Here is a 27,092-nt window from a genome sequence, read left to right as displayed (position 1 = left end):
TTCAGAAATTTCTATCTCACCCCTGAGCTCAAAAAAGTTACAATAAAACTACTAAGCCCTTAAACTGTTGTGTGATAAGGCAAGTTAGGATATTCAGCTTCTATTTCTTATGAAGATACAAAAACTGACAGTGATTAAATCTGTGAGAGTGAATGAAGTTGATACTGTTGGTTTAATACCACATCATAGTTTGAAATATTTCCCCCCCAGAATACCTGCTGATGAGTAATATAATGAGAAACATAGACTTTAAACAATTTATTTTCACAAACTTTGTAACTTTATTCAATTAAGCCCTTTTCTATTCCTCACATATCTCTACCACCATCAGTTGTAATACATCTTAGTAGATTCCACTTCAGGTTGTACTGAATTAATATTTTCTCAAGTTTAATAATATTTTTGCATATTCTATACAGTCTTCATCAAGGCTAATTCTTCAGTCACTTCATGCTTGGCAATGACTTCTTGAAAATAATAGCACTATGCAATATCACAAATATCTGTCAATTTGTCAAGAACCAAGGAAAACCTTTCAAAATTATTTGCCTTATCTTTTTAATTGGATATTTATATTGCTTGTAGTGCCTTTGACTGTTCACGTAGCTAGTCTCACTGAAAGGCTCTTCTTAAAACAAGTTTTTCCCCCTCTTGAAATATTTCTTGGTTGCTGTAGTCAAAATACAGTTTAATTAGCTCACCAGGAGTAAACAGCTTTCCTTGCTTGACTAACAAGTGAGCCACTCAGAGACTTACTTTGTTTGCAACTTCATTTTCACTTTTTATTTTTGTGAAGAAATTCTACTATGATGATGTACTTTGTTTTTTATTTTCTGATTCCTCTGACAATTACTATCCTATGAATTGTGAATATGATGAATACTTAGTCTGGTAATATAGGTGTGTGTTATTTTTCTAGTATAGCTAAAGTGTCCCTGCACAATATAATGGTTTGCCATCTAATTCAGTAACAAAATAATACATATGCCACTTTAAACCTTAAAAGCATGACATTTGAGGTGTACTTTTCTCTTTTTTGTTTCAATGTAATGGTCAAAAAATGTTGTGGTATGACAATACACATGGTACTTGAAACACTGGACAGTCATAACTGTGTCACTGCAATTTGTAGTGCATCATGCAGCAGTGTGAAGTGATGAGAGTAGCACTTATGGTTGTTGTCTCAACTACTCAACTCTGTTGTAGTAAAGTGAATATAGATATAGACAATAAAGAAATTGTGTCCCAATAAAACTTCATTTATAAACACTGAAATTTGAATCTCATATAATTGAATATCATGAAATATATTCTTCTGATTTTATTCAACCATTTACAGATGTAGAACCATTTTACTTGTGGACTGTATAAAAACAAGTAATGGGCTCTATTCTCTGACTCCTGCTATAGAGTAATGCTTTACTACATCACCTTTTCTTAAGACTTTTTCTCCCTGTGAATTCCGTAGCTCACTGCATGGTATCACCATCCATCTAGTCAGCATTCCTAAAATCTAGAGTTATTCTACTTCCAAAACCCATTGGGTTCCGTAATTTCAAACAATTCTACCTCCTGGAATCAGTCCTGTCTGCCTTTCTCCACTGTAAACATGTCGGTTCACCTCTTGAGACCGCTCTGTAGCAGAGGCTCTTTCAGCAGTCCACCTGTTATGTTCTCCCATGCTTCTGGAGTACTCTTTCTAAAATGTGAATCTACCCAATTCACTCCTTAGATATTTTTTCAGTAGCTTTCCAATGTGTAAACCAGGGTTTCTAAATGTAAATGAAACTATATGATTAAAAAGGGTTAAATGGTGATATTTTCACATAGATGCACTTGTTTTGCATATTAAATCAAAGGAATATTTTATTTCTATAAAAATGTATACTTTCGCTCATTCTTCTTGAAAAGAAAATCTTTCTTTTTGTCTTTCATTACCTGTGATAAAAGACAAAGTTTAGAAAAATGTTTCTCTACCATAGTAAAAACAACAATGAGAGCATGGTGAATGGCAGCTAACTTTGGGCCTCACTGTAGGGCTACAACAGGAAATGGTGGGTCTATGTGCCCAACGTAAAAGGAGACTTCCTTACTCAACTGCAGCCGGCTTTGCCATGTTACAAATAATGGCCAAAGGAAGCCAAATTTTCAGACCTTTCAAAAGAAACCAGAAACCATTTTTATCTGAATACTTCAGATTGTTGGTTTTTGGAATTGTAAGATCCAGGACCTCAAACAGTGACATCATGGTTCTCTTTCTTTCTGTCCAGATTATGGAACTGAAGCTCAGGGAAGTTAAGAGATATATCCCATTTCACACATTTAGTTAAGGGCAGTGTCAGATCTAGAATCTTCATTTCTTAACTCCTATACTAGTATTCTGTTCATTATGCTAAGGTAGCTCCAGTTTATTAATGAAAAAAAAAAAAAAAAAAAAAGAAAAAGCACATGTGGAGACACCCACATACACATGAACAAGTTAATAACAAAGATTCATTCAAGTAAGTAGGTTAGTGGAAAACTCCCCTATTTCTACTGCTGGAGTCCAGGCCCTCATCTCTTTCCTGTACTCCTGAGACCATTTCTTGGTAGGCCTTTCCAATATTCAACTCTGCTTTCCAATCCTTTCTACATACTATGAGCAGATTAATCTTTTTTAAGACACTGCATCGATCATACCACTTTCCTACTGAAGAATCAAATATTGTTTCAATGGCCTATCACATCAATTCTAAACTATGCTCAGCTTTCAGGATCCATAGAAATCTGCTACCTCTCTTGTATTTCTCACTACTCTCTGAAATGCATCTTTCTTTGATCATCTCACTGTCCCCTAAATAGTCTTCATCAGTGGTACCACCAAGACACCATTTTTCATGTTATTCCTCCTACTAGAATAACTTTTCTCTCTTTATACATTCTCCTGAGTCTAGCCCATGAAGACAACTTCTGACCTCTCATATCGACCTCTATTTCTCTGGACACTTCTTACTTCTTGGACTCCTTTAACACATTCAATAATATAATTTTAGTTGTTCAACATTTCATATTTCAATTGGCATTCAGTAAATACTTGTTTGTTTATATTATAGAGTCACTACAGATTCAAGTCCATCTTCAACGTTTAATTTAACATTATTACCCTTTAGTGATGACAGGCATGTTTATAATAGAGCTTGCAAAACCAGCAGTCCGTAGGCCAAATATACTCTGCAGATGGATTTTTTTAGTAAAGTTTTAGAATTTGGAATTAGTTGTCAACATTTAAATAATCAGGAAATTGCTGATAAAAATCCGCTTGACTCTTTTTTTTTCTATTTCAAAAAATTTTTTTATTTTTAAACTTTTTTATTGAGTTATAGTCATTTTACAATGTTGTGTCAAATTCCAGTGTAGAGCAGTTTTTCAGTTTTATATGAACATACATATATTCATTGTCACATTCTTTTTTTTCGCTGTGAGCTACCATTCATTAACTTTTTTTGAAAAATTTAACATTTAGAATCCTGAACCTGTATTTCTATTGGTGACAATCAATTATAGTTGTCCTTTAGGCAGGGTATAAGGTCCTTGATTCATTACTTCTTCCTGTTATCTTAAATCCTACAAATTTCACTCAGTACTCTATTTAACTCTTGAAAGTATTTAAATTTGCAATGTCTGAGATTTCTGTTACAGCTTTTGAATTACTAAAGAGTTAATTGTATTCAAGATTGTGGTAAAATTGAACTTTTACTACTGTTTGAAAATTAATACAGTTATTTTAAAATTAAGAAGTTATTGTGAAAATTAAATCATACAACTAGTCAAGACCAAACTTAATTACTTATGACATATCTGGTCATCAGTGATGGTTAAACTGAATATTCAGTTGACCAGAATGATATCAGAAATCAAAGAGATAGAGGATAGAATTTCTGCTCTTCCAAAATTTGTTTACTGTAGCCTTTGGCAAGTTAGGTAAGCTCTTTAAATCCCCGTTTCATACATATCCTTATCATTATTATTGAATAAGAACAAAGAATAGATTTCAAATTAAAATAGAAGGGGATGCCCATTTCTTAGGGAACTAATACAAATTATCATATAGAAACCTTCAAGCTCAGTTACCTAATGAAGACCTACTATCCCCAAACCAAGACTGTTGTATTTTTCCTTTCTTCTTTGGCTCCTGAGCATTAAATACACTTTCTAGGGAAAATGATGGCATGGCATTTTAAAAAGTCATCAAAGTGCAATAAGGCTGCTAGATAAATTGTTTGAGAGAACATTATTTTCTTATATATTAGAAAGTATTTTCTAACATGTAAGAACTATATAAAATTAAAATAATTATATAAAAAGAATTACATAAAAATCATATAATTTTAAATTATGCAAAACAATTTAAAATTTAAATTATTTTTTACATTATATAAAAATAATTAAATAAAACAATTTCAAATAACTAGTAAGTACCCCAGATTTATGGGAGGGGTCTTAATTTTTACAGTCAGGGAAGGAATATAACCAGCAATCTTTCTACTTTAACAGAAAATTGTTTTCAAAACTGTGAAAGGGTCACATCATCTAAGATTGTTTTTAATAAGAAATTTGTTAAGTTGTAAAAACTATTTCCTTTAACTCTTCTGAAAAATATTCCCCTTTGAAGATTACTCATGTAACTCCATTGTGAAAGATGAGATTGATTGATCATTATAAGAAAGTAAAACTGAGTTGTTATTTTTATGCATCATAGAAATATAAATGTTGGTTTATCTTTAAAATTAAAAGCTATAGTTGGCCTCAAAAATAAAATCAATTAGAACAAAGAAAATTTATATGACCTGATTAACTTAATTTCCTGTTAGTTGCAAGAACACATTTTTGGGGAAGGTGGTGTTAAGCTCCCAGAAGAAATAACTGTCTACTGCGTCACATTTCTGGCTTTTATATAGTTTGTACAAAGCACCATCAGTCAAGTCAGAAATACAAGACTACACATTACAGAAAGTAATAAGATAAGTAGTGCAAATAGTCACTTTTTTTTTTTTTTTTGCTTTTGAAAAGCTTAACTTGTACGTAAAGAATAATATGAAAGAATGGGTAATAGAAACAGATAAGGCCATAATTCAGATTCTAGAAAAAGAGAAAACATGCCCTCTCCTAAGAATTTAAATGATAGGATAGATCATATTTACCCTTTCAGCACCTAGTACAACTTCTCTGGAAATACAAGTGCCCATTACTTATAATGATCTGGAAAATTTTTCATAGAATTTATTTATTCCATTAAACACTTAGTTGTACTAAACCGCATTGTAATACCCTTGAGATGCTATGGCAGAGATTACTCCCTTGTACATTTCATTGTGATTTTCTCTCTTTTCTTTTGGTCACATATTAAGATAAATAGACAGTTGTTAGCTAGTACAACTATCTAACATAGTTGAGTTATAAGTTCATTCTTGAAGAGCTTACATCTATATAAAGCAAGATTCAGGTAGTCCCTTCTTTGCACAGCTCTGATATGCATGAGATCTGCCTGAGGTTCACTTAAGGCAGTGCTGTGCAGATTGCTATCTGGATGTATCCCAACTTTGGCACTTAACTTTCTGCGTAAGTTATTCAGCTTCTGAATTCAACTTTCTCATCTGTTAAAATACAGATCATAGTAACATCTATTTCACAAGGTAGTTGTAAATATTATATAACATAATAATCATATAAATTTAAATTTCTATTTCCAAAGTTGAAAATATAATCATTTTGGAGAGACTTTATCTTGTATTCAGAGTTAAAACCAAACATTGTAATGCTGTTTGTTGTATTATTTTAACCAAATTATGTAGTAAATATTAAGTTACTGGAGCAGATTATGCTTTCCAAAGATGGCCACAACAATATCTCTTGGCCCCACATACATTCTTCTAAAGCTTGCCGCTCTCCATTGAGAGTTGAGGAATTTTCTTCCTGTTGAATCTGAGCATGCTTGTGACTCAGTTGTAACCAGAAGGCAGCAGAAGTGATGCTGTGATTTCCTAGGCTCAGTAGTAGAAAGCAGTGTTGCTTCTACCTTGTTTGTTGGAACATTGGTCTGCTTGGGGCCCTGAGAAGCCTAAGAGCCTACAGATGCCATGCTGTAAGGAAGCCAGGCCACGTGGAGAGGCTTCAGGTGTCAGGTCTCAGGTCAGCAATCTTAACATTCGGGTCCTTCCAGACCAGTCACCAGACATGTGGGTGAATGAACCATCCTTTGAGACTGCGTTGAGGCCCAAGACCTTGTGGAGCAGACACAGGCCATCCTCAGTGTGCTCTATGAATTCCTGGTTCATGGAATCTATGAGCACAATATTTTGGCCTTTGTTTTATGCCAGTAAATTTGGGGTGGTTTGTTATGTAACAATATTTGAAACAGTTGTAAAGCCTGAAAGATACATTGTCTCAGTAAGAAATAGATTGCTGTTAAAACTCATCAAAGTGGGAACCACCTGCTGAATAAATGTTTACTGAGTTTTTCTTTAATTTGAAATGAAGATAGCCTAACAGAGAATTTTTTTCTAGTAAGCATTTCCCTATGGTTTATTTAATTGTTCTTTTTGTGACATTAATTCCCTTGAAGAAGTATTTGTTGACTGTCTTGGCTACCAGAAAAGAAATATGCATGTTTTAACAGTATTATAGGTTTCACTGTAGCTTTCCCACAAACTTTACCTGTTTGGCTGATAAAAAAAAAAATCAGTGACTACTCTTAAGTTAATAAGGATAGTTACCACTAAAAATTATGTATTAGTTTTCAAAACCTAACAGCCTAATAAAACCTCATAGGAACAGAGGAATATCAACACTCATCTCTCCAAATGAAAATTTAGTTTTTATCCCTGATGTTAATTTTAATGTTAATCTTACAATAATAAGCTCATATTAGTATATTTGGCAAAATTATTTGAATCTGAATCTTTCCTATCACTTTTGGAAACCAGTGGGTTTTTTAAGTTTATTACCACTGTGTCATGTAATAATACTTTGTCATGTGATTATCAAGGGATTTCAGATATATAGCGGTTATAATACAATGATTCTAATAATAATGGACACTTTATTAAGATTATTACCATGGGAAAGGTAATTACTACTGTAGTAACAGTTGAATTGATTATGCCTTAAAGTTTGTGTGTGTATGTGTTTTTAAGTACAAATAATTGCATACATACACGCAGAATGCTCTGGAAGGAGACATAAGAAAATGTTAACATTGATTGCTCCTGGGAGTGAATTGGGACATGTGAAGGTGATGGCCACCAAAATAAAATTAAAACAAAGAAAAGAAAGTTTTTTTCTGCTTTGCAAACTGTGTTGTATTCATCTTTGTATCTTTAGCACTTAGTGTGGTGGTTGGTGCTTGTTAGGCACTTAGTTCATATTGTTGGATGAATAAAAGTTTGAGATTATCTTCTTAATCTTTATTCACCTGATACATAGAATTCATGATCTGATAGATTATGATATTGTTCACTGAAAGGGCTAATATTCTTAGTCTTTTCTTGCTTAACCCCTCATTTTTCTAAGCTGACATCTGATATCTGTATCAGTCTAGGACCAATCAGGATACAAACCACATAATGTTAAATTTATATATATATATTCTGACAAGAAGTATGAGGTCTGTAGATCATAGAACAGAGTTTATTACTCATAGAACATCTGAATACTGGTTACCCTGTACATGTAGCAGATAGGACTTTTAAGAGAGGTATCCTAAAATTAAGACACTGAGAGCTTATATTGGGTTGCTGGCACATGTGCCATCCAAGGAACACATGCATATCCCTCTTATCTTTGCTCTTTAATTAAACAAATCCTCCCTAGGGAAGGGGATGGCATCTCTAGGTTTGCTACCCTAAAAGTAAACTAAAAGCAAATCTCTTGAAAGAAGAGAATTTTTTTTTTTTTTTATAATCCCAGAATGTCTCCAGGGTGGGAGACTTACCTTTATTATAGGTTATCAATTTCCTTTGCTCAGAGGGCCCCAGCAGTGCAGAAACACCAAGAAATCCAGGGAGAATTATCTTTCAACACACAGGGGGCATTGAATATAAAAATTATTAAGCAATAATTGGAGAGTAACTTTAAAGGTAGACAGCAGACTCTAAAGTGTTTGGTACAGGAGTATCCAAGGAAGGATAGACTTCCTTGGAAGTGTGGGTTCTCATTAAATAAGTATCACTTCAGTTCTCCTGATGGCGTAGAAGTTCGCTGGGTTGCTGGGGACTGACCCGGTTCACAGTCACTAGGCCTGCAGGAACAGCTCTTTGGAGAACAAGCAAGCTGAGATTGATGGGTGACACGCAGACAATTGGGCATGCAGAAGCACCCCTGCCGGTGCTGCTAGAACCTTGAGCTGGAGAGGCCCTCTTCTGCACAAACCCAGCACACTTCTGTGTACAATTTGGGATAAAGTGGCTCTAGATGGCCAGCCCCACAGGGCTTCTGGCATGCACACTTCAGGGCTGAGGATATGGTGTGGGAAGCACTAACCTGGGCGGGGATGCAGACTTCAGTTGTGTGGAGCTGTTGTATACAGTGCTGCTGCCTAAATTGAGAGCTGGAGAAAATGTATGGTGAAGTCTATGCATTTGATACTGGAGAAGACTCTGCAGGCTGAGCAGGAAGGAGAGCACCTTTCTCTTCAGTGCTATCCATTGTCCTCTACAGACAAAGCTTGGATCATGCCATCTGGCAAAGGAAAAATATTTAAAGGGCCCAGATTCATTTTCACAGATTAGACAATAAGAGTGAATTTGGAGCTGAGAGACAAATATGTTGATAACTGACTTAATGTTGCTTTATCCTGTTGCTTGAATTTTATTCCTTTTAAATTAATGGCTACATCATAGCTTTAAGTAAGGAGATTATCATGTTTTCTGTTTTATATCTTTAATTTTTATCTAAATTCTCTTTTGTTGTATCTTGACCCTCAAGTTCCTTTTTGCTTTCTGTAGCAGTATCCTGGGAAAATATTTCCTTTGTGGGTTCATAAGTTATAGTTTGGGCAGTATAATTTTTATTAGATTTTTAAAGTTCTTAATATATTCCTTAATATATGCCTGTGTTAAACTCATCTGTCACATTTACAACTACTTGTGTATATATTGTTTTTCTCTGGTTGGCATTTTATTACACAGAAAAGTTGGTGTTGCCTAAAAGTTTAAAATTTCAGTATATATTATCTCTTCCTTGTATTTATTAGGTTACTAAGTGAGACTATTTGCTTTGTACCAATCTTAATGAAATACTTCTTTATATATTTCTCTAGGTAAAGTTCCATTTATGTAGGTCTTTTATGTCAGTCTTTAATTTAGGTCTCTATTATTACAAAGCATTATAACATAGGGTCTTTACTTCTTTCTTCATCTTTATAGTTGATTAGTCATAGCTTTAAGTATGTTCTGGTGAAGAATCCTGCTCAAGACTGTTTGGAAGTATAAGTAGATGTCTCGCAAACACTTCTGCTTATCTACCTTATATAGCCTTTAGAAATTCCCATATATTTATGCAGACTTTCCTCTTACTGAAATTATGGTATCTGTCTCTTGTCTGATCTTCCTCCCCTTCCCCCGTCAGACGTATCCTAAAATCCAGGCAAAGCTTGGAAGCAGAATATCTATTACTCTTGAATCTAAGTGCCAGGAGCTAAAGCATTGTAGCACTCCCTTGAGTCGTGTCCTGGAGGAGTAAAAGGTCACAGCTATGATATTAAACAAGATCAATGTACTATTTAAAGGGACTAAATGGAGTATGAGAGCCTGAAGATAAATGGGGCCTGAGAAACTGGGAAATACAGGATAATAAGTAAACTGATAAAACTTTGTTCCAAAGAATCCTAGTGATAGAATACTGACACCGTGAGGACTCAGTTGGTTTGCAGGCACGTACCAGGTATAAGGAGCTGGAGCAGGGCAAATACATTTCAAGTAGTTCTTTTTATGTTTAGAGAGTTTCTCTTTTGTTATGCACTCAATTAGCTTACCTGTATAGAAGTGAAATTTGAAAATACATCGTTTCTACTTTCCAGCATCTTCTGGAACTCTTTCACAGAGATCATTCCAACATTCTACACAGAAGCTGTTGGTAATGACAAATGAAACATTTTCACCAACATTGTTCTAGTATAATTCTTCAGTGTCTTTAAAATTCTTTGACAAATGCTATCATGCTGTGTAGACTTAATCTACATTGACTTTCTAAGTTGGCTTACAATATCCTGGATGTTGACCCCTGTTTGGTATGATAGCATTTAAAATCTTTCCATTAGGGGATTCTTGAGGAGAAGAAATTACCTTGCTATTTTTCTTGGTCAGTTATGGGTCAAAGAATTAGTTAAGCCTGGATCTCAATATAAATCATTCTCTAATTTAAAAAAAGCTGATGTATTAACATATTAGCAATTTGTGTCATATTACATGCTAAAGGTATATTTGACAGCTATAAAACAGTGAAATAATTCTTGAACTCTATGTGAAAAGGTCTTTTGGCATTGTGTGAAATAAAAATTTTACAAACTGTATCTTGCTGTTAACCGTTATGCTTTAATCTTGTCGTTGTGAAGATCATCTAACAGACATGACAGGTTAAACTGCAGTGTTTCTGGTTCAAACTAAAATAGACTTTAACCCCGTTTAAGAATGAATGAAAAGTGATTGTTCGAAACGTTTTTATTCAATTTCTAAACTAATTAAAAAGAGAAGAAAACTTGCCATGAAATATATCATTGTTTTTAGTATAACATCTAAATAAAAATATTTCTTAATCATGGCAAGTTTACACCATAATTTGTAATAAAAGATGCAAATGCAAGTAAACTCAGTAAGGTCGGTTTTCAGGATCTATTAAGTTTCTTCTATAGGAGAGCAGTGTCAGTATCCTAGAAGAATCTCCTGTCCTACAAGAATTTTCTATCTAATAGTAGAAATAAAGAGTTTTATGGACTCAGGACTATAAAACTAGCAAAGTGAAAAATACAGAAGAAGTAGAACTGTGTAATTGTTTATAAAAATGATTTCTTAAATAGATTTGTGAACTTGATTATGAAAAATACTGGGATTCATCTACTTAGCATATACTTCAAACTGTTGATGCATAGAAAAAGTTTGATTAAATTCATCTAAGCCCTTATATTTTTATGGACTCTTAAGTTAGTAATCTTGCTTCAAGTGAGGGAGGAAGTAATGTGAGATGTGTAATTACAGCCATCTTGTGGAATGAAAGAGGCATATTCAGTAGATAGATGCATACTAATTGGCAAATGGGCACAGAGTTATGGTGTCATTGCAACCTGGAGTAGCATATTGAGAGAGAACCCATGAGTATGAAGAGTTATGATAACATGTTAAAGTAATTAATGAATTAAGATAAAATTGGGAGTGTAATATTTTTGAAATTTATTTTGGAGTTCTTTCCTTAAGTAGAACAGTTTCTTATGTCTTCATTTGTTTCCCTCTAAATATTAAAACTATTTCTAATTCTCTAAGTATTTCCTGAAATGCTACTGAAAACAAATACTGCAACAGATGCACTTTGAGCCGTTAAATTTCTGCTCAGGGATCTCTTTTCCCAGTCAAGTGTATATGTGTTCAGTAAACATTTAGTATTTAGGTAGTCACATTTTATCCAAATTAAGGCCTAAAAAGTGGCAGTTCTTTACATTGATAGGTAGATAGCCGGATGGATAAAGGAAGTTATCTATCCAGCTGAACAAAGGAAGGAAGGACAGAAGGAAAGCTAGTATACCATTCTAATACTCTGGTGAACGTGTATGTATTATCCGCAGAGAGAAGAGGTCTCCAGGCAAAACCAAGGTCATGCCAATATTAAAGGGGCAGAAAGAGAAGACGACGACCAAGGACAAATGTTCAGAGACTGGGGTTCTAAAGTAAAGAGAAGGAGAAAGAGTCTGTTGCTGTAAAGATAGTAGATAAGAGAATTAAGAAGAGTCCATTGGATTTGTCAAGATACCATTTATTAAGACCTTTGCTAGACTGATTTTGATAGAGCTTTAGAGGACTTGGTTAGATTGTGGTTTTTAGAGTGATTAAGTGGTTACAAAGTAGGAGACAGAATTAATGACCAGAGTCAACTTTGCTTTAACTTTTTGAAGATGTCATGTGTTCTTTCACAAGACAAGCTAGACCATATGCTAACATATAGGGAAGAAATTCTTTTAAGAAAAGAAATTTTATTTTAGTTAATATTTCTTAGTATAGAACCTAGTACTAGAAAATTATCCTCTACATTGCTCTACTCCCCACCATCCAAAAGCTGAGAAATTTTCTATTAGAACAATTACAATGTCTTAAATCATAAGTAAATATAAAACGCAGAAATCCGGATTTACACACAAAAATTTGGATGGTAAGGACTCACTACTAAGACATACTGTCAAGGTTTGAGGGAGTCCAAAAATAATACTCTCTGTTCCTTACCCAAGTTCAGAATCACTGGAAATACAAACAGATGAGTTCTCTGGTGGAATTCAAAGGAACTGCTTTAAAATTGATAAAGTCTAGAGTGAAGGACAGGGCTTATTTGTGTATCACAAACGAACTGCTAATACTTCAGGGCTGAATTAGATATATTTACTAAGCTTGTTGTCACTGGTGCAGCTTGACAGCCAAAGATTGGGAGGAACAGAGAGTTCTTGCCTCTCCTAAAAGATCAGGAACCCAGAAGGGGCTGAGCCATGCATATCCAGTTCTCTCTCAACTTACTTATCAGACAAATCATTCCTCTCTAGGAGAATGGAGGTAGCAGTTGCCAAGTGAGGAAGCAGAAATGACCAGTAGTGTTAACCATAATAGAAATTCCTCCAAAAGGAAGCTTGAAGTAGGAAAGGGGTTACTGCCCTAATCATTTTATTCTCCAATATGCTCTTTTAAAATTGAGGTATAATTCGCACAAACTAAAATGCACAGATTTTAAATGTACAGTTTGATGAGCTTTGACAAAGGTATGCACTCATGTAATCACTATTCCAATCAAGATACCAACATTCTAGCCCTTTGTAAACTGATTCACAGTAAGATTTCTTTAAGTACTAACCTGTTAATTCATTTAAAATGCTTAAAAACATTAAATTTGTAATAATTTTGTTGACAGCTTTGGTTGTCTCTAGATGAAGATGTTAATGAACTTTTCCTAAGAAGATCTCACATCATTAATAGGCATATAATTATTTCTGTGGAGAGACTGAATGATTTTTTTTTTACTTATTAGAAATCTTTTAAAAATGAGATGTTCTATGTAGTTTTCAGTTATATATTTTATATTCTTAAATACTTTAAGTTGGCTTTGTTGATGTCTTCCTATCTTAAAATATAAAGTTCTGTATTTATAGTTCTGATAATATGGAGTACTTAGTGTAGGTGCTTAACAAGTGATGTTTACCTTCCCTTCCCTGTTGATACACTTTGGCTTATAAGTGTGTGATGCAAAGGATAGTACCTAGACAGCTTTCTGCAAATGAGGAATTCATTCCCATATTTATTTAGTTAACTTAAACATTGGGTACCTCCTGTGTGCCAGGTAATACGTATAGTGCAATGACTATAATTAATGAAGTGCCCCATACAGTACAGTAGGGGAGCGTATATTACCAATTTAAAAAAGAATATATAATTACAAATTGTGAATAGTGCTGTGAAGGATGGACACAGTGATAGAGAATGACCCTGGAGGGCTAAAAAAGAGGAGGACTTAGAATGAGCAAAGATCTGGGGTCTCTGGAGTGGTGACATCTAGGATGAGACTTGATGAGAAAGGGATGTCAAGCAAGAAGCATTGGGGATAGAATGAAGGAATTGTTTACATAAACAATATAAATAAGTTTTAACTGCTTTTTATTACTTGATGAGTGATAGTTTTGATGAATTGTTATAATTTGACTAACATTGTGTCTTGCTTTTTCCTCAGTGTTGTGATAGTTACTTTTTATTACTTTTAATAATATGAATTTAGATAGTATACATTATTAATACTATATTTCAGAAAAGTCAACCTAATATCCACTTAATAAGTTTGAACAAGTATAGCTGAGATATGATGCCCTATAACTTCTTAGTTAATAGAAGATAATATGGATATGGTTTTTTTTCCCTCTGGGGAAAAAAAATTCAATTTCTCAACACTATTTAGGCCCTCTTAAGAAAATAAATATTAGTCTTGGTTTGAATGACAACCTGGGTAGATTTAGGATTACTAGATAGTCACAAGTTGTACTAGGCATCGCTAGAGCACGTTAGTATTATTTAATGTAAATTTTAAAGTCTACTTTTTCTTGGGTTAACATAGAAAGTAAATTAGCACTCATAACGGGAGTCCATTATATTTCAGAATTGTCATGAGCTGGCAATGTACAAAAGTCTATTAAAATTTATACCTTACTTAAAAAAATTTTTTTTTGAGAGGGCAGAATTAGGTTTACTTTATTTATTTGTTTATTTTAATGGAGTACTGGGGATTGAACACAAGACCTTGTGCATACTAAGCACCCACTCTACCACTGAGCTACATTTCCCTCCCCGCCCCTCCTTACACCTTACTTTGAAGTAAGAAAATGCCTGAAATTCTAATATGAGAGCAGCAATCCCAGGGGTTCTTGGTATCCTATTAGGGTGTCCATGAGGTCAAAACTGTTTGCATAGTATCATCAAGACTTTTTTTTTTTTTAATCTTTTTCACTGTGTTGACATTTGCACTGACAGTGGTGCAAAAGGAACTTTGGGTAAAAAACTTCCAGTACTTCAGTATGTGTGAATCAGGCTAGTAGTAACACCAAGCTGTTGTATTCTTTCCCATCATATACTTGAGGTAAAAAGAAAAAAAAATACCGGTTTCACTTAAGAATGTCCATGGTGAAGTGAGGGGAAAAAATGTTGTTAAAACTCTCAACCTTTTTGTACACATTTTAAAAATATACTGTATGATGAAAGGGGAAGTACATATAAAACATTTTCATTGTGTTGTAAAATCTGATGGCTGTTTTGAAGAAAAGCACTTGTGCAGCCTTTTGAGTAGTGAACTGACTGAGGTACTTTTTTTTCATGTAATAACATGTTTTTAATAACTGAGAGACAAACTGACTTCATATTTGGCAGATATTTTCTCATAAATGAATGAGAATAATTTGTTGTTTAAAGAAGACAATTGACAGTATTTGTTGCTGGTGATAAAATTAGAGTTTTTAAGATAAAATTAGAATTTTGGAAGACTTGTATCACCTTGAACTTACAGCATCCCAGTACTTAGTCTTTAAATAAGTTAACTGATATTAACAAACATGATATTTTAAATCAGTACAAGGAAATGTGTCAGTCTTTGGAAGATATACACAGCTCCATGACTTAATTTTTTAAATGACCAGTGCATTGATGATAAATGAATGCATGCATAAAAGATTCAAAGAGCAAAAGAGCAATGAATTTTCCTGTAACAGTTGGCAATGCTCATTGATACTGTTTAAGATTTCACATGGCAACTAACCTTTGAAAAACTACCAGTTGTCAAGTTTTGGTGTAGTATCAGAGAAAATCCACGATTATCTGAAAAGGCTGTTAAAATACTCTCCTGTCTTCCAACTATGTGTATGTGTGAAGTTGAACTTTTCATCTACTCAACCAAAATAACAAATTATAAAAAATTCAGTACAGTAGCATATCTGAGAATACAGTTTTCTTCTATCAAGGCAGACATTACAGAAATTTGGCAAAATATAACATAATGCTACTCTTTTCAGTTATTGGGCTTTGAAATATAGTTATTTTTATTAGAAACTTAATTATAACAGGTAATGGTTTTATAATTGTTAGTTTTTTTGTACATTTTTTAATTGAAGTATAGTCAGTTTACAATGTGCCAGTTTCTGGTGTTCAGCATAATGCTTCAACCATACATGCACATACATACATTTATTTTCATATTCTTTTTCACCATAAATTACCACAACATATTGAATATAGTTCCCTGTTCTATACAGTATGAACTTGTTGTTTATTTTATATATATGTTAGTATAATTGTTAGTTTTAAATGAATTATTAAAATGAATATTTGAAAGTCTCAGCTTTAATTTTTAGTATGTTAAATATCAATAGAAATAATTGACGTAAAAAGAGCTCTTTTATACATGATGCTATACACAGAAAATCCTAAAGGCACCATCAGAAAACTACTAGAGCTCATCAATGAATTTAGTAAAGTTGCAGGATACAAAGTTAATATATAGAAATATGTTGCATTTCTATATGCTAGCACTGAACTGTCAGAAATAGAAATTAAGAAAACAATCCCATTTACCATCACATCAAAAAGAATAAAATATCTAAGAATAAACAAGCTAAAGCGGTAAAAGATCTATACTCAGAAAACTATGAGACACTGATGAAAGAAATTGAAGACACAAACAGATGGAAAGATACATTGTGTTCTTGGATTGGAAGAATTAGTATTGTTAAAACGACCATACTACCCAAGGCAGTCTACAGATTTAATACAATCCCTGTCAAAATACCAAGGGGATTTTTCACAGAACTAGAACAAATAATTTTAAAATTTGTATGCAAACACAAAAGACCCTGAATAGACCAAAAATCTTGAGAAAGAAGAACAGATCTGGAAGAATGATGCTCCTTGACTTCAGACTACACTACAAAGTTACAGTAATCAAAACGGGTACTGGCACAAAAATAGACTTATAGACCATTGGAACAAGATAGAGAGCCCAGAACTAAACCCATGCACTTATGGTTGATTAATCTATGACAAAGGAGGCAGAATATACAATGGAAAAAAGACAGTCTCTTCAATAAGTGTTGCTGGGAAAACTGGACAGCTACATGTAAAAGAATGAAATTAGAATATTCTCTAACACCATATACAAAAGTAAACTCAAAATGAATTAAAGACCTAAATGTAAGACTGGATATTATAAAACTCCCAGAGGAAAACATAGGCAGAACACTCTTGGACATAAATCGCAGCAGTATTTTTCAAACCAGCTCCTAGAATAATGGCAATAAAAGCAAAAATAAGCAAATAGGACCTAATTAAACTTAAAAGCTTTTGCACATCCAAGGATACCATAAACAAAATTAAAAGACAACCTACAGAATGGGAGAAAATATTTGCTAATGATATGAGCAATAAAGGGTTAATAACCAAAATATATAAACATCTCATACAGCTCAACATCAGAAAAACAAACAATCTGATTAAAAAATGGGCAGAAGACCTGAATAGACATTTTTCCAAAGAGGACATGCAGATGGCACATGAAAAGAAGCTCAACATCATTAATCATCAGGGAAATGCAAATCAAAACCACAGTGAAGTATCACCTCATACCTGACAGAAGGGCTATCATCAAAAAGAACATAAATAACAAATAATGGCTGAGATGTGGAGAAAAGGGAACCCTTGTACACTGTTGGTGAGAATGTAAATTGATCCAGCCACTGTGGAAAACACTATCGAGGTTTCTCAAAAAAACCAAAAATAGAACTCTGATATAACCTAGCAATTCCAGTCCTGTCTGGAAAAACCAAAACACTAATTGGAAGAGATACATGCACTCCAATGTTCATAGCATTTTTTGCAGTTGCCAAGTTATGAAAGCAGCCTAAGTGTCCATCAACAGATGAATGGATAAAAAAGAGGTGGCATACATACACAATGAAATACTACTCAGCCCATAAAGAAGAATAAAATCTTACTGTTTGCCACAACATGGATGTACCTCAAGGGTATTATGCTAAATGAAATAAGTCAGACAGAGAAAGACAAATACTGTATATCACTTATATGTGGAATCTAAAAAATACAATAAACTAGTGAATAAAGCAAAAAAGAAACAGACTCACAGATATAGAGAACAAACTAGTGGTTATCCGTGGGAAGAAAGAACAGGGAAGGGACAACATAGCGGTAGGGGATTAGGAAGTACAAACTATTATATATAAAATAAGTTACAAGGATATATTGCATAACATAGGAAGTGTAGCCAATATTTTATAATAACTGTAAATGGAACATAACCTTTAAAAATTGTGAATCACTACATTGTACACTTGTAACTTATAGTGTACATCAACTGTACTTCAGTAAAAAAATTTTTAAAGAGCTCTTTGGTACTCTAGATAATTTTTAGTTGTGTAAAAAGATTTTAGCAATCTGTGGTCTGTAGGAATTCACATATAGTTTAGGAGGAGAGCATTGCTTTATAATCCAAAATGTACATGTTTTAGCTTAAAGCAGTACTTTGAAGTGTTTTTTAAATGGCAATGTTAAAACAGGTTTTGTCATCATCAAATTTTGTATTATTTTAAGTCATATTATTTTGAAACTTTTCTAAACCTTCATTTTCATTTTATGTATTTGAAATAAAACAGAGGAAGCCAAGAATGAAATAAAGTATTATTTGCAAAGCTGTGTAATTTTTTTGGGCTTTTAGTTTTTTTCAGTTAACCGTGGCTGGTTGCTGTACAAGCTAAATAAGGTATAAGAATGCTGAAAAAGATGTTCTGTGACAATCTGTGGAATATTCCTGGCATCTTACAGACACAGAATTAATATTTTGTATGAGTTAAATGGATAAACTTTTATTTTAAAAAATTCTAATTGTATAGTCCATTGTCATTTTAGAATGTATGTGGAAATTAACTCACTGTAATGGGAGCATCATGTTATCATATGATGGTTGTAAAATTAGTAAGGCTTCTGATTTCTCTTTTTTTCTCTAAGCAGATAATCTCAGTGATACCTTGAAGAAGCTGAAGATAACAGCTGTTGACAGAACTGATGATAGCTTAGAAGGATGCTTGGATTGTCTACTTCAAGCCTTGGCTCAAAGTAGTAAGTTTTATTATGTTTATTCAAGTGCCAAACAAACAAATCAAATCAACAATCATTCAGAAATTGGTCTATAGTTTAGCACATAACTTGAATTCTTTTGAATCCTATCCCTGAATACTGAGGTTGTTTTACATGTTCCACCCTCCTACTCCACCTCCCCACCCCAAGGTACTGAAAGCCAAATTGATAGGCAGAAGAAAGGAGGAATTGAGTGCTGGTGATGACATTAATACCAGTCCCAGAGAGAGGCCATTCTTAACGGATAAGCGTGGAAGTTGTTCTTCTTAATACCTACTTTGTGCTTTTTAAAAAAAGACTGTTTATATGTGGGGAGAAGAAACGGAGCATAAAACACTTGAAATTATTTTTCTGAGATCTTTTAAATTATTTTACTTTAAAATAATATGTATGCTTAGATTTAATTGGAAAGAGCAATCAGCAGTCATCCAAAAATCCCTTAAGATTGAGGTAAGGCTTAATCTTTGGTGGTGTGGTAAATAATACTAGAGATAAAAATTATACAACTCTTTATTGACTAATACATTGTATTGTTGCATTTGGTCCATCATGTTTCTGTTCACTAATTTCTGTGTTAGCACTGTGAATAGATAGATACAGAATGGTTTTCATTTGTTCCCTTAATTCTGCTTGGTTGTGCCATGGTTGTGCTGCACTTGTTTTTAATTATGACATTATCTTATCTTGGGACTAATTATGTAGCTGACAGATGATTCAGGAGAAAGTATAAAATATCTTGTTAAAGTTCAGTTTCAAGCACTAAGGTATACACTTTTTTTTCTTTTTAAGTAAACTGATTAGAAAATTTTAAATAATTGATTGTTGTACTCTTCATCGAAAAGCACATGTTAAGGCTAGCTTTTAAAAATCTGTTTCAGTAGTTCTCTTAGCCTTTGAGATCATAACTGTCAAGCTGTTTAATCTTAGAGATAAGTAAAGTGGTTTAAAACAAGAAGTTCAGTAAGAACATCTGGATAAGGGTCCCAGTGGTAAAGAAAAAGAACAATAAAAGAGAATGTCTAAGGCTGTGCTATCCATTATAGTAGGTATGAGTGGCTATTTAAATTTAATAACTAAATTTAATATAATTAAAAACTAAGTTTCTTAGTGTAACTCTTCAGTAGCCATAGTTGACTGGAATTACTCTTAGAGAGTATGACATCTGAACCACCTTGTAAGACAACTACTAGCATAAATTAAAGGCCCCCAAGTAAGCAAAATTAACAGTCTATTTGTTACCCAAAAGGGAAATGGAAAAGATCCCAGTTCTTGTCTTACCTGAAAGGTAAGATTTACAGGCGGGAGTTGGAAAGTGTTGTGTAGCTAAAAGATTTATTTAGGAAAAGAGCACGCCTCCAGTAGTGGGAGGTGGGCTGATTCAAGGGGGAATCGCAGTATCCTTTGTCTCCCATTTCTCTTATACCCTCGCTTAGAGGTGGTCTTTTGACTGATTGAGGGCTCTTGTCCCTGGAATGCTCAGTCATGTTTGGCCCCTTTGTGCATGTCCTTACCCATGGTATACATAGAAGAACCCATTGAGGGGGCCCCTAAATCACAGTGTTAATTATAATACAATGAACATTGGGTCGTGTCCAGTTTTTCTTGATGGCACTCATTTAGGAGAAGTAAAGTCCCTTTATGCTGGAGGCAGACATAATGCCATCTTCTGGACATTCCTCCCTCTCCTCCACCTGTCTGCCCCGTGCCCCCACTTATCTAACTACCTAATATATTCATAATAAAAATTTTATTCCATTGTAAGAGCATGGGGACCATGTTTTGTTGCTGCAGAAGCACTAAACAGTGATCACCAACACAGCTTAAAAAATTTTTTTTCCTAACAGATTAGGCTGTTTTCCTGTGTTTCATTGCCTTGCATACCTTTATGTTTTAACTTTGGTTAATTGCTTGATGACAATTCCTGTTTCATACACATTGTGACATAATTGTTTATTTTCTGTAGAAAACCCTATGAAAGAACACCAGTTTACTTGTCTTTAAAGAAAAAAAAGTACTATGTAGTGCCATATTCCTAACTTTACAATGCTTGTTGATCTGTTGATAGATTTCCTAAGGAACTTTTGAAACTTATCAACTTTTTCAATAGCCATGTTAAATCTGGTGTTACTAAACATGAAAGATTGTTGCTGTTTTAGTAGAAATGAGAATTTATTTTACTTTATTCTTTTATAGTAATATCTAGATTTCACTTTTTACCCTAAGTTATCAAGTGCATCAAAGCAATATGTTTCCTTTGCAAGCTGAATTCATTATGTTGTTCACCTCCTTTACATATTTTTGTATTATGTGGCTCTTTTAGTTACTGTGAACATCATTCATGAGGGCTTATGACTGGTGCTAATCGTAAATTACCAAAGGTTCAATTTTTACTAAATAAAGGTAATACTTGAAGAATAGAGAGACTAGAACTAGACTAAACTAGAGAACATGGTCAACTGAAGACACTGACAGTTCTTGATGAACTGAGACTCCTGGATGGCCATAGAATAGTGGTTGCCACCTAAATCTGAATTCTTCCACACAATCTCTAAAAAGCCATACAAATCAACAGAGAGATCAAATAAAACCAAATAACCTATGCCTTCAGCATAACTAGGAGACAGACTAAGAATTTCAGATATTAGGGAGAGAAATAAATATTCCAAATCTAGCCTACTCAGCTTCAGAGCCCATTATAGAGAGAGTTCGGTGACAACTGCAGAGACTACATGCAAAAGACAAGAGAGGTTGAATCAGGAGCCTAGGGGCGATAGTATACAATTAAAATTGCCTTTAGAAAGAAAAAGTCTTATGTTGGTGGGAAAATACTAAAATCTGGTCTTAGATTTGACTAGAGCATTGGCTATTGGGAAATTGAAAGGAGGAGACTTTAAAGTACACAGGACCCTAGGCAACAGATGAGGACAGTGCCCCTTGTGGGGATGAAATTATTCTCCCTTGTAGACTTTGTGGTGAAGGGAAAGAAGGATGCAAGATGGGGAAACGCTAAGTGTTCTGTAGAAATAAGAAAATCATACTGTTAGAAGACACACTAACAACCCCCTTTGGTTTAAGTTTAGAAGAGGGAGTTTTTGAACTAAGAAACCTAGGTATTCATCCCAAATCTTTACCCTTACTGCATACAACTTTTATTCCTAGTTAAGGAAAAGAAAAATTATACCACTGAGTAGGAAATTGCAGGTGATATACACACATTGGGGCTACAAAGAACAAAGCAGAAAATACAAATCAAAACATTTTTGCTATTAAATTTTTTCTCCAAAACCAACCATGAAGTGGTTATTAGTAATAGAACACCATGACCTCTATTAAACATCTTAAGCCTTTGCAGATATGAAAAGAAAAAAAAGTCTGAGTAAGAAATTCAGAAACTTGGAAACAAAGTGAATAAATACCAGGAAGATGTGAAGAAAGAGTTGACTAGAAGATATTGAAGAAAAAGTATCATTTTAGGAATTAAGACTACATTATAAGATACCAAGGAAGAGTAGAGGTGACTGAAAATTTAATAAGGAGCATTGAAGTAAATGGGCCAAATGGAGATAAAATAAAGGATCAGAGAGAAAATGATTAATACAGAAGATGGGCAAAAGATCCAACATGCATGCAATTGGAGTCTTTAAAGAGAAAAATATAACATTGAAACAGAGCTAATATTTAAAACTATGAACTTTCCTGAAGTTAAAAAAAAGACCAGAATCTACACGTTGAAGGGGGTCATCATGTACTTGTGAAAATTGACCTTGAAGAAGTCTAGCAAAACTTTTAAACTTTACAATTAAGAATAAGTACAAAGGAGAAATCCTCAGGGCCTGAATGCCAAAAGATCAAGTTATTTAAAATGAAAAGAAAATCAGATTGGCATCAGACTCTTCAACAACAATATGCAAAGCAATTCAATATTAGAGCAGTGGTTTCAGAAAACTCAAGGAATAAGACTTTTATATTGAGCCAAGGTAGTAAGTATCAAGGCTGTAGAAAAGTACTGTTAAACATGGAAGAACACAAGAAGTACTATACTCATTAGACTTCTAGAGGAATCTTCTAAACTCGTGCTGTTCAATACAATATCAGTTCTGTGACATGGCTATTGAGCATCTGAAATGAGGCTAGTCTGAATTTAGGTATGCAATAGGTATAAAATACATATTATATTTCAAAGACTTAGTATCCCCCCAAAAGTAAAATAGCTCACTAACAGTTTTTAAATTATTGATTACATATTAAATCTCATTTTTAAAATTCTATAAAATATTTATAAATATTTTATTTCTATTGGAGCTTTATAGGCCATCATTTCTTGAATGGGTGATGGCTGACCAAAGTAGGTTTAAGAGTTGGGCCAGCCAGTATGATATGATGCAAATGCAGCTTAGAAACAAAATCAATGTCACTGTTAACATCAACAAAAGAAAGATATAACATGATACTGGGTGTTGTCTGTATACCTTCTGTGTACTTGCTGCCTACCTTCTGATATGCTTTTAACCACTATGTTTCATAAAGGGCCAAAAAAAGCTCTCATTATGTACAGTCTCCAGGAGATAAGCCTCCATTGGTATTTGTAGATTGTGATTGAAGCATTGGCAGAGGATCTTGGTTTTTTAACATCAGCTAATTAATAAATGGTACCATTTTTGCTTCTTAGGTTTGCTAAATTTGAAAAGCTTCTTATGTTCCTAAAAGTAAAATATGTGAGAGATATGTGATTAGAAATGATGCTATATATGTATGCCAGATAAATACTGAAAAAGATCTGCCATCCTCAGTGTAATACTAGTACTATCACTAAGTTACTGAGAGACAAGCGATGGGTTTGTGCTGCTGTGTCTTCCTAACATTCTTCCCAACAGGGTCCTGTGTGACTCTGTATCTGCAGCTAGCTGTGGGTCTTCTGTGGCCATACTTGATTGATGTTAACTGGCTTGTCCAATTAAACAGTAACTCAGTATGTCCTGAACGTGTTAAAGAATATGCAAGCAATGCAAAGAATTTGAGGACTTTAACTGGTATAATGAATTAATAAGAATTATATATAAGGAAAATGGCTTAAACTAAGAGATTGATTAAATTAACCTATTTTCAGTGCCTCTGTTGTGATTATAGATGTTTGAACCTGGTATTAAAGATATGGGCAGTGGCATAACTTCTTTTTAGCTCCTTTAGTACTTAATAGTCCATGATGGTTGTTTCTAGAAAGCTTCCTTACATAGACTAAATCCTTTCACTTTTAGCTCTTGTAATTCATATTTCCTGAGTACACACTTGGCATTGTAAAACAAAGGTTAAAGTTTCACCATTAGGTAGACTTTGGAATTTATAATTGAGACATTTTGAGGAATTTTTTAAATGAATGAATCGTTTTTCCTCTTGGAATCCTCTATATAAAATACATACATTCTTAAAAAAATCAAGACCACCAGGTACCTTTAAACTATAAATCCTCAATGCAATCAATTAATATTAAAAACAGTAAATATCCACCATTTTTATTATTTTAAAGTTTGTTTATAATACAATTATTTGTTGAGAGCTTTAATACTAGAGGAAGGTTTTCATAAGAATAGAAAATACAACATGGTTTTACAATCTCAGATTCAAGGTTATTTTGTATAATAGTGAGGTTCAGTGTAATTTATATCTTCCTTTGTGTATTCAGGGACAAATATTTACTTAGTGAAATTTAGCACCTAAAGAATAATTAATATTAATAATATTAATGATATATTTTAGAATGAATGGTTGTTAAATTGTCTGATAAACACTATAGATAATTTCTCTGTTTAATAATTTATAACCCCAAAGGTTCAAAACTACAGTCAGTAAAGTGTTAGTTTTGTTAACAGAAAATTGTTTTTCTTAAAATTACAAGGTCATATCATATCAGCCTTTGAATTATGTCTTTAGCTGTAAATTTAGGTGTTCATTTTTTTCTGTTTTTATTACTTAACCCTGAAAATGTGAACTTGATTGCTTATTATTTTTCTTACTTTATCTTAATAGTTTTACATAAATGTAAATGTAATTCTACATGTAGGATTTTTAAAAATTATTGAAAAAATTTTTTTAAATTGAGGTACTGGGAATTCAACCCAGGACCTTTTGCATGCTAAGCATGTGCTCTACCACTGAGCTATTACCCACCTCTCTACATGTAGTTTTACATAATGTAGTTTTATATAGATTCCTCTTAGACATTTTTAATGTCATGTGAATTTTGGTATCTTAAGACTTAATGAAATATGAATATAAATAATTTTATAATTAAAAATTTTTTTTAATACTTGGCATTTAAAACCATTTTAAAGGTTTCTAACATTTCACTTAGAGGGAAAAAAAGAAACACATAGAAAAGTAGGTAACTGAATTAAGTTCTCCTTTTGGAGGTTTTATTTAATATGAATCTTAACCCACATTAACTTATAGTTTATTATGTGAAACTGGAAGAGATGTGGAACTGGAAGAGAAACTGTGGGAATATGTTTTATCATTTTTCATTGTTAATCATTTATTATTTACTGCAATTTTCATTTTTTGAGTTATGGATGTATTTGAATATTAATAACCAACTGTAAAAGTTGTTGAAATAGTCATAACATTAAAGACAAAATTGAGACTAAAAGATTAACTCTTTGCTTCAAGTATTCAAAGTAAGGGAACTGGAAAAGTTCCCAAATTAAGAAACACTTTTTAGAAACACTAAGAAGGAGTTGAAGAAATTTATACTAGGTCAGAAATATATCTTCTTAACTGAATTTAAGATACTATGTTATTTTCTCTTTGCTACACAATGAGATCTTGATGAAGAATACTATGGCCAAAAGTATTATATGCTATATTTTTAACCATATGTAGTTCATGGTCATTTTACTCCATTGTAACAGATCACAAGATAAATCATAGCAATATTTTTTTTGGATCTGACTCCTAAGGTGGCAAAAGAAATAAAAGTAAAAATAAGTAAATGAGACCTAATTAAACTAAAAGCTTTTACACAGCAAAGGAAGCCATCAACAAAATGAAAAGACAACCTACAGAATGGGAAACAATAGTTGCATATGATATGACTGATAAGGGGTTAATAGCCAAAATATATAAACAACTCAATATCAAAAAGAAACAAAGACCCGATTGAAAAATGGGCAGAAGACCTGAATAGACATATTTCCAAAGAAGATATACAGATAGCCAACAGGCATATGAAAAAATGCTCAACATCAGTGATCATCAGAGAAATGCAAATCAAAACCACCATGAGATATCATCTCATACCTGTCAAAATGACTGTTACCAAAAAGTCTACAGATAGCAAATGTTGGCTATGATGTAGAGAAAAGGGAACCCTAGTACACTGTTGTGGGATTGTAAATTGGTGCAGCTACTTTAGAAAACAGTATGTAGGTTCCTCAAAAAACCTAGAAACAAAACTACCATATTATCCAGCAATTCCCCTGCTGGGTATATATCCAGAGAAAACACTGGTTCCAAAAAGATACATGCACCCCAATATTCATAGCAGCATTATTTACAATAGCCAAGATATGGAAGAAGTTATATAAGTGCATTTTACCAGATGAATAGATAAAGAAGTGGTGTACACACACACACACACACACACACACACACACACACAATGGAATACTGCTCAGCCCTAAAAAAGAATGAAATTCTGCCATTTGCAGCAACATGGATGGACATAGAGAGTATTATGCTTAGTTAAGTAAGTCAGAGAGAGAGACAAATAGTCTATGTTATCACTTATATGTGGAATCTAAAAAAATAAAATGAATGAATGTAACAAAACAGACTCACAGATATAGAAAACAAACTAGTGGTTACCTGTGGAGAGAGGTAAGGGGTGGTCAATGAAGAATATGAGATTAAGATATATAAACTATGGTGTATAAAATAAGCAACAAGGATATATTGTACAGCACAGGGAAATACAACCATTGTTTTGTAATAATTTTAAATGGAGTATAATGTATAAAAACATTGAATCACTATGTTGTACACCTGAAGCTAACATAATATTATAAATAAAAAATACTTCAAAAATAAAGAGACCAATAAACAAATAAATAAATAAAAGCAAATACAACCTCTCTCCTCAAAAAAAAAAAAACACTATTAACTGAGAAAATGTGACTATTTCATGTTTTTAGTAAGATA

The 27,092-nt window shown here is 33.2% G+C and overlaps 1 protein-coding gene across 4 annotated transcripts in view; it reads left to right on the top strand.

Annotated features, from left to right (window-relative positions):
- Positions 1-27,092, top strand: part of RAP1GDS1 (Rap1 GTPase-GDP dissociation stimulator 1) — a 129,560-nt gene that overhangs the window by 7,667 nt on the left and 94,801 nt on the right. For 3 of the 4 annotated variants that reach the window (XM_045515714.2, XM_045515713.2, XM_045515712.2), the window contains exon 2: positions 18,771-18,881. In XM_045515714.2, coding sequence (XP_045371670.1) covers positions 18,771-18,881 — 111 coding nt within the window. The remainder of the gene's footprint in view (positions 1-18,770; positions 18,882-27,092) is intronic. The other variant, XM_010953558.3, reaches the window with a different exon arrangement.

This window comes from Camelus bactrianus, chromosome 2, assembly GCF_048773025.1.
Source record: "Camelus bactrianus isolate YW-2024 breed Bactrian camel chromosome 2, ASM4877302v1, whole genome shotgun sequence".
Lineage (NCBI taxonomy): Eukaryota > Metazoa > Chordata > Mammalia > Artiodactyla > Camelidae > Camelus > Camelus bactrianus.
This window is presented reverse-complemented; position numbering and strand designations above follow the sequence as displayed.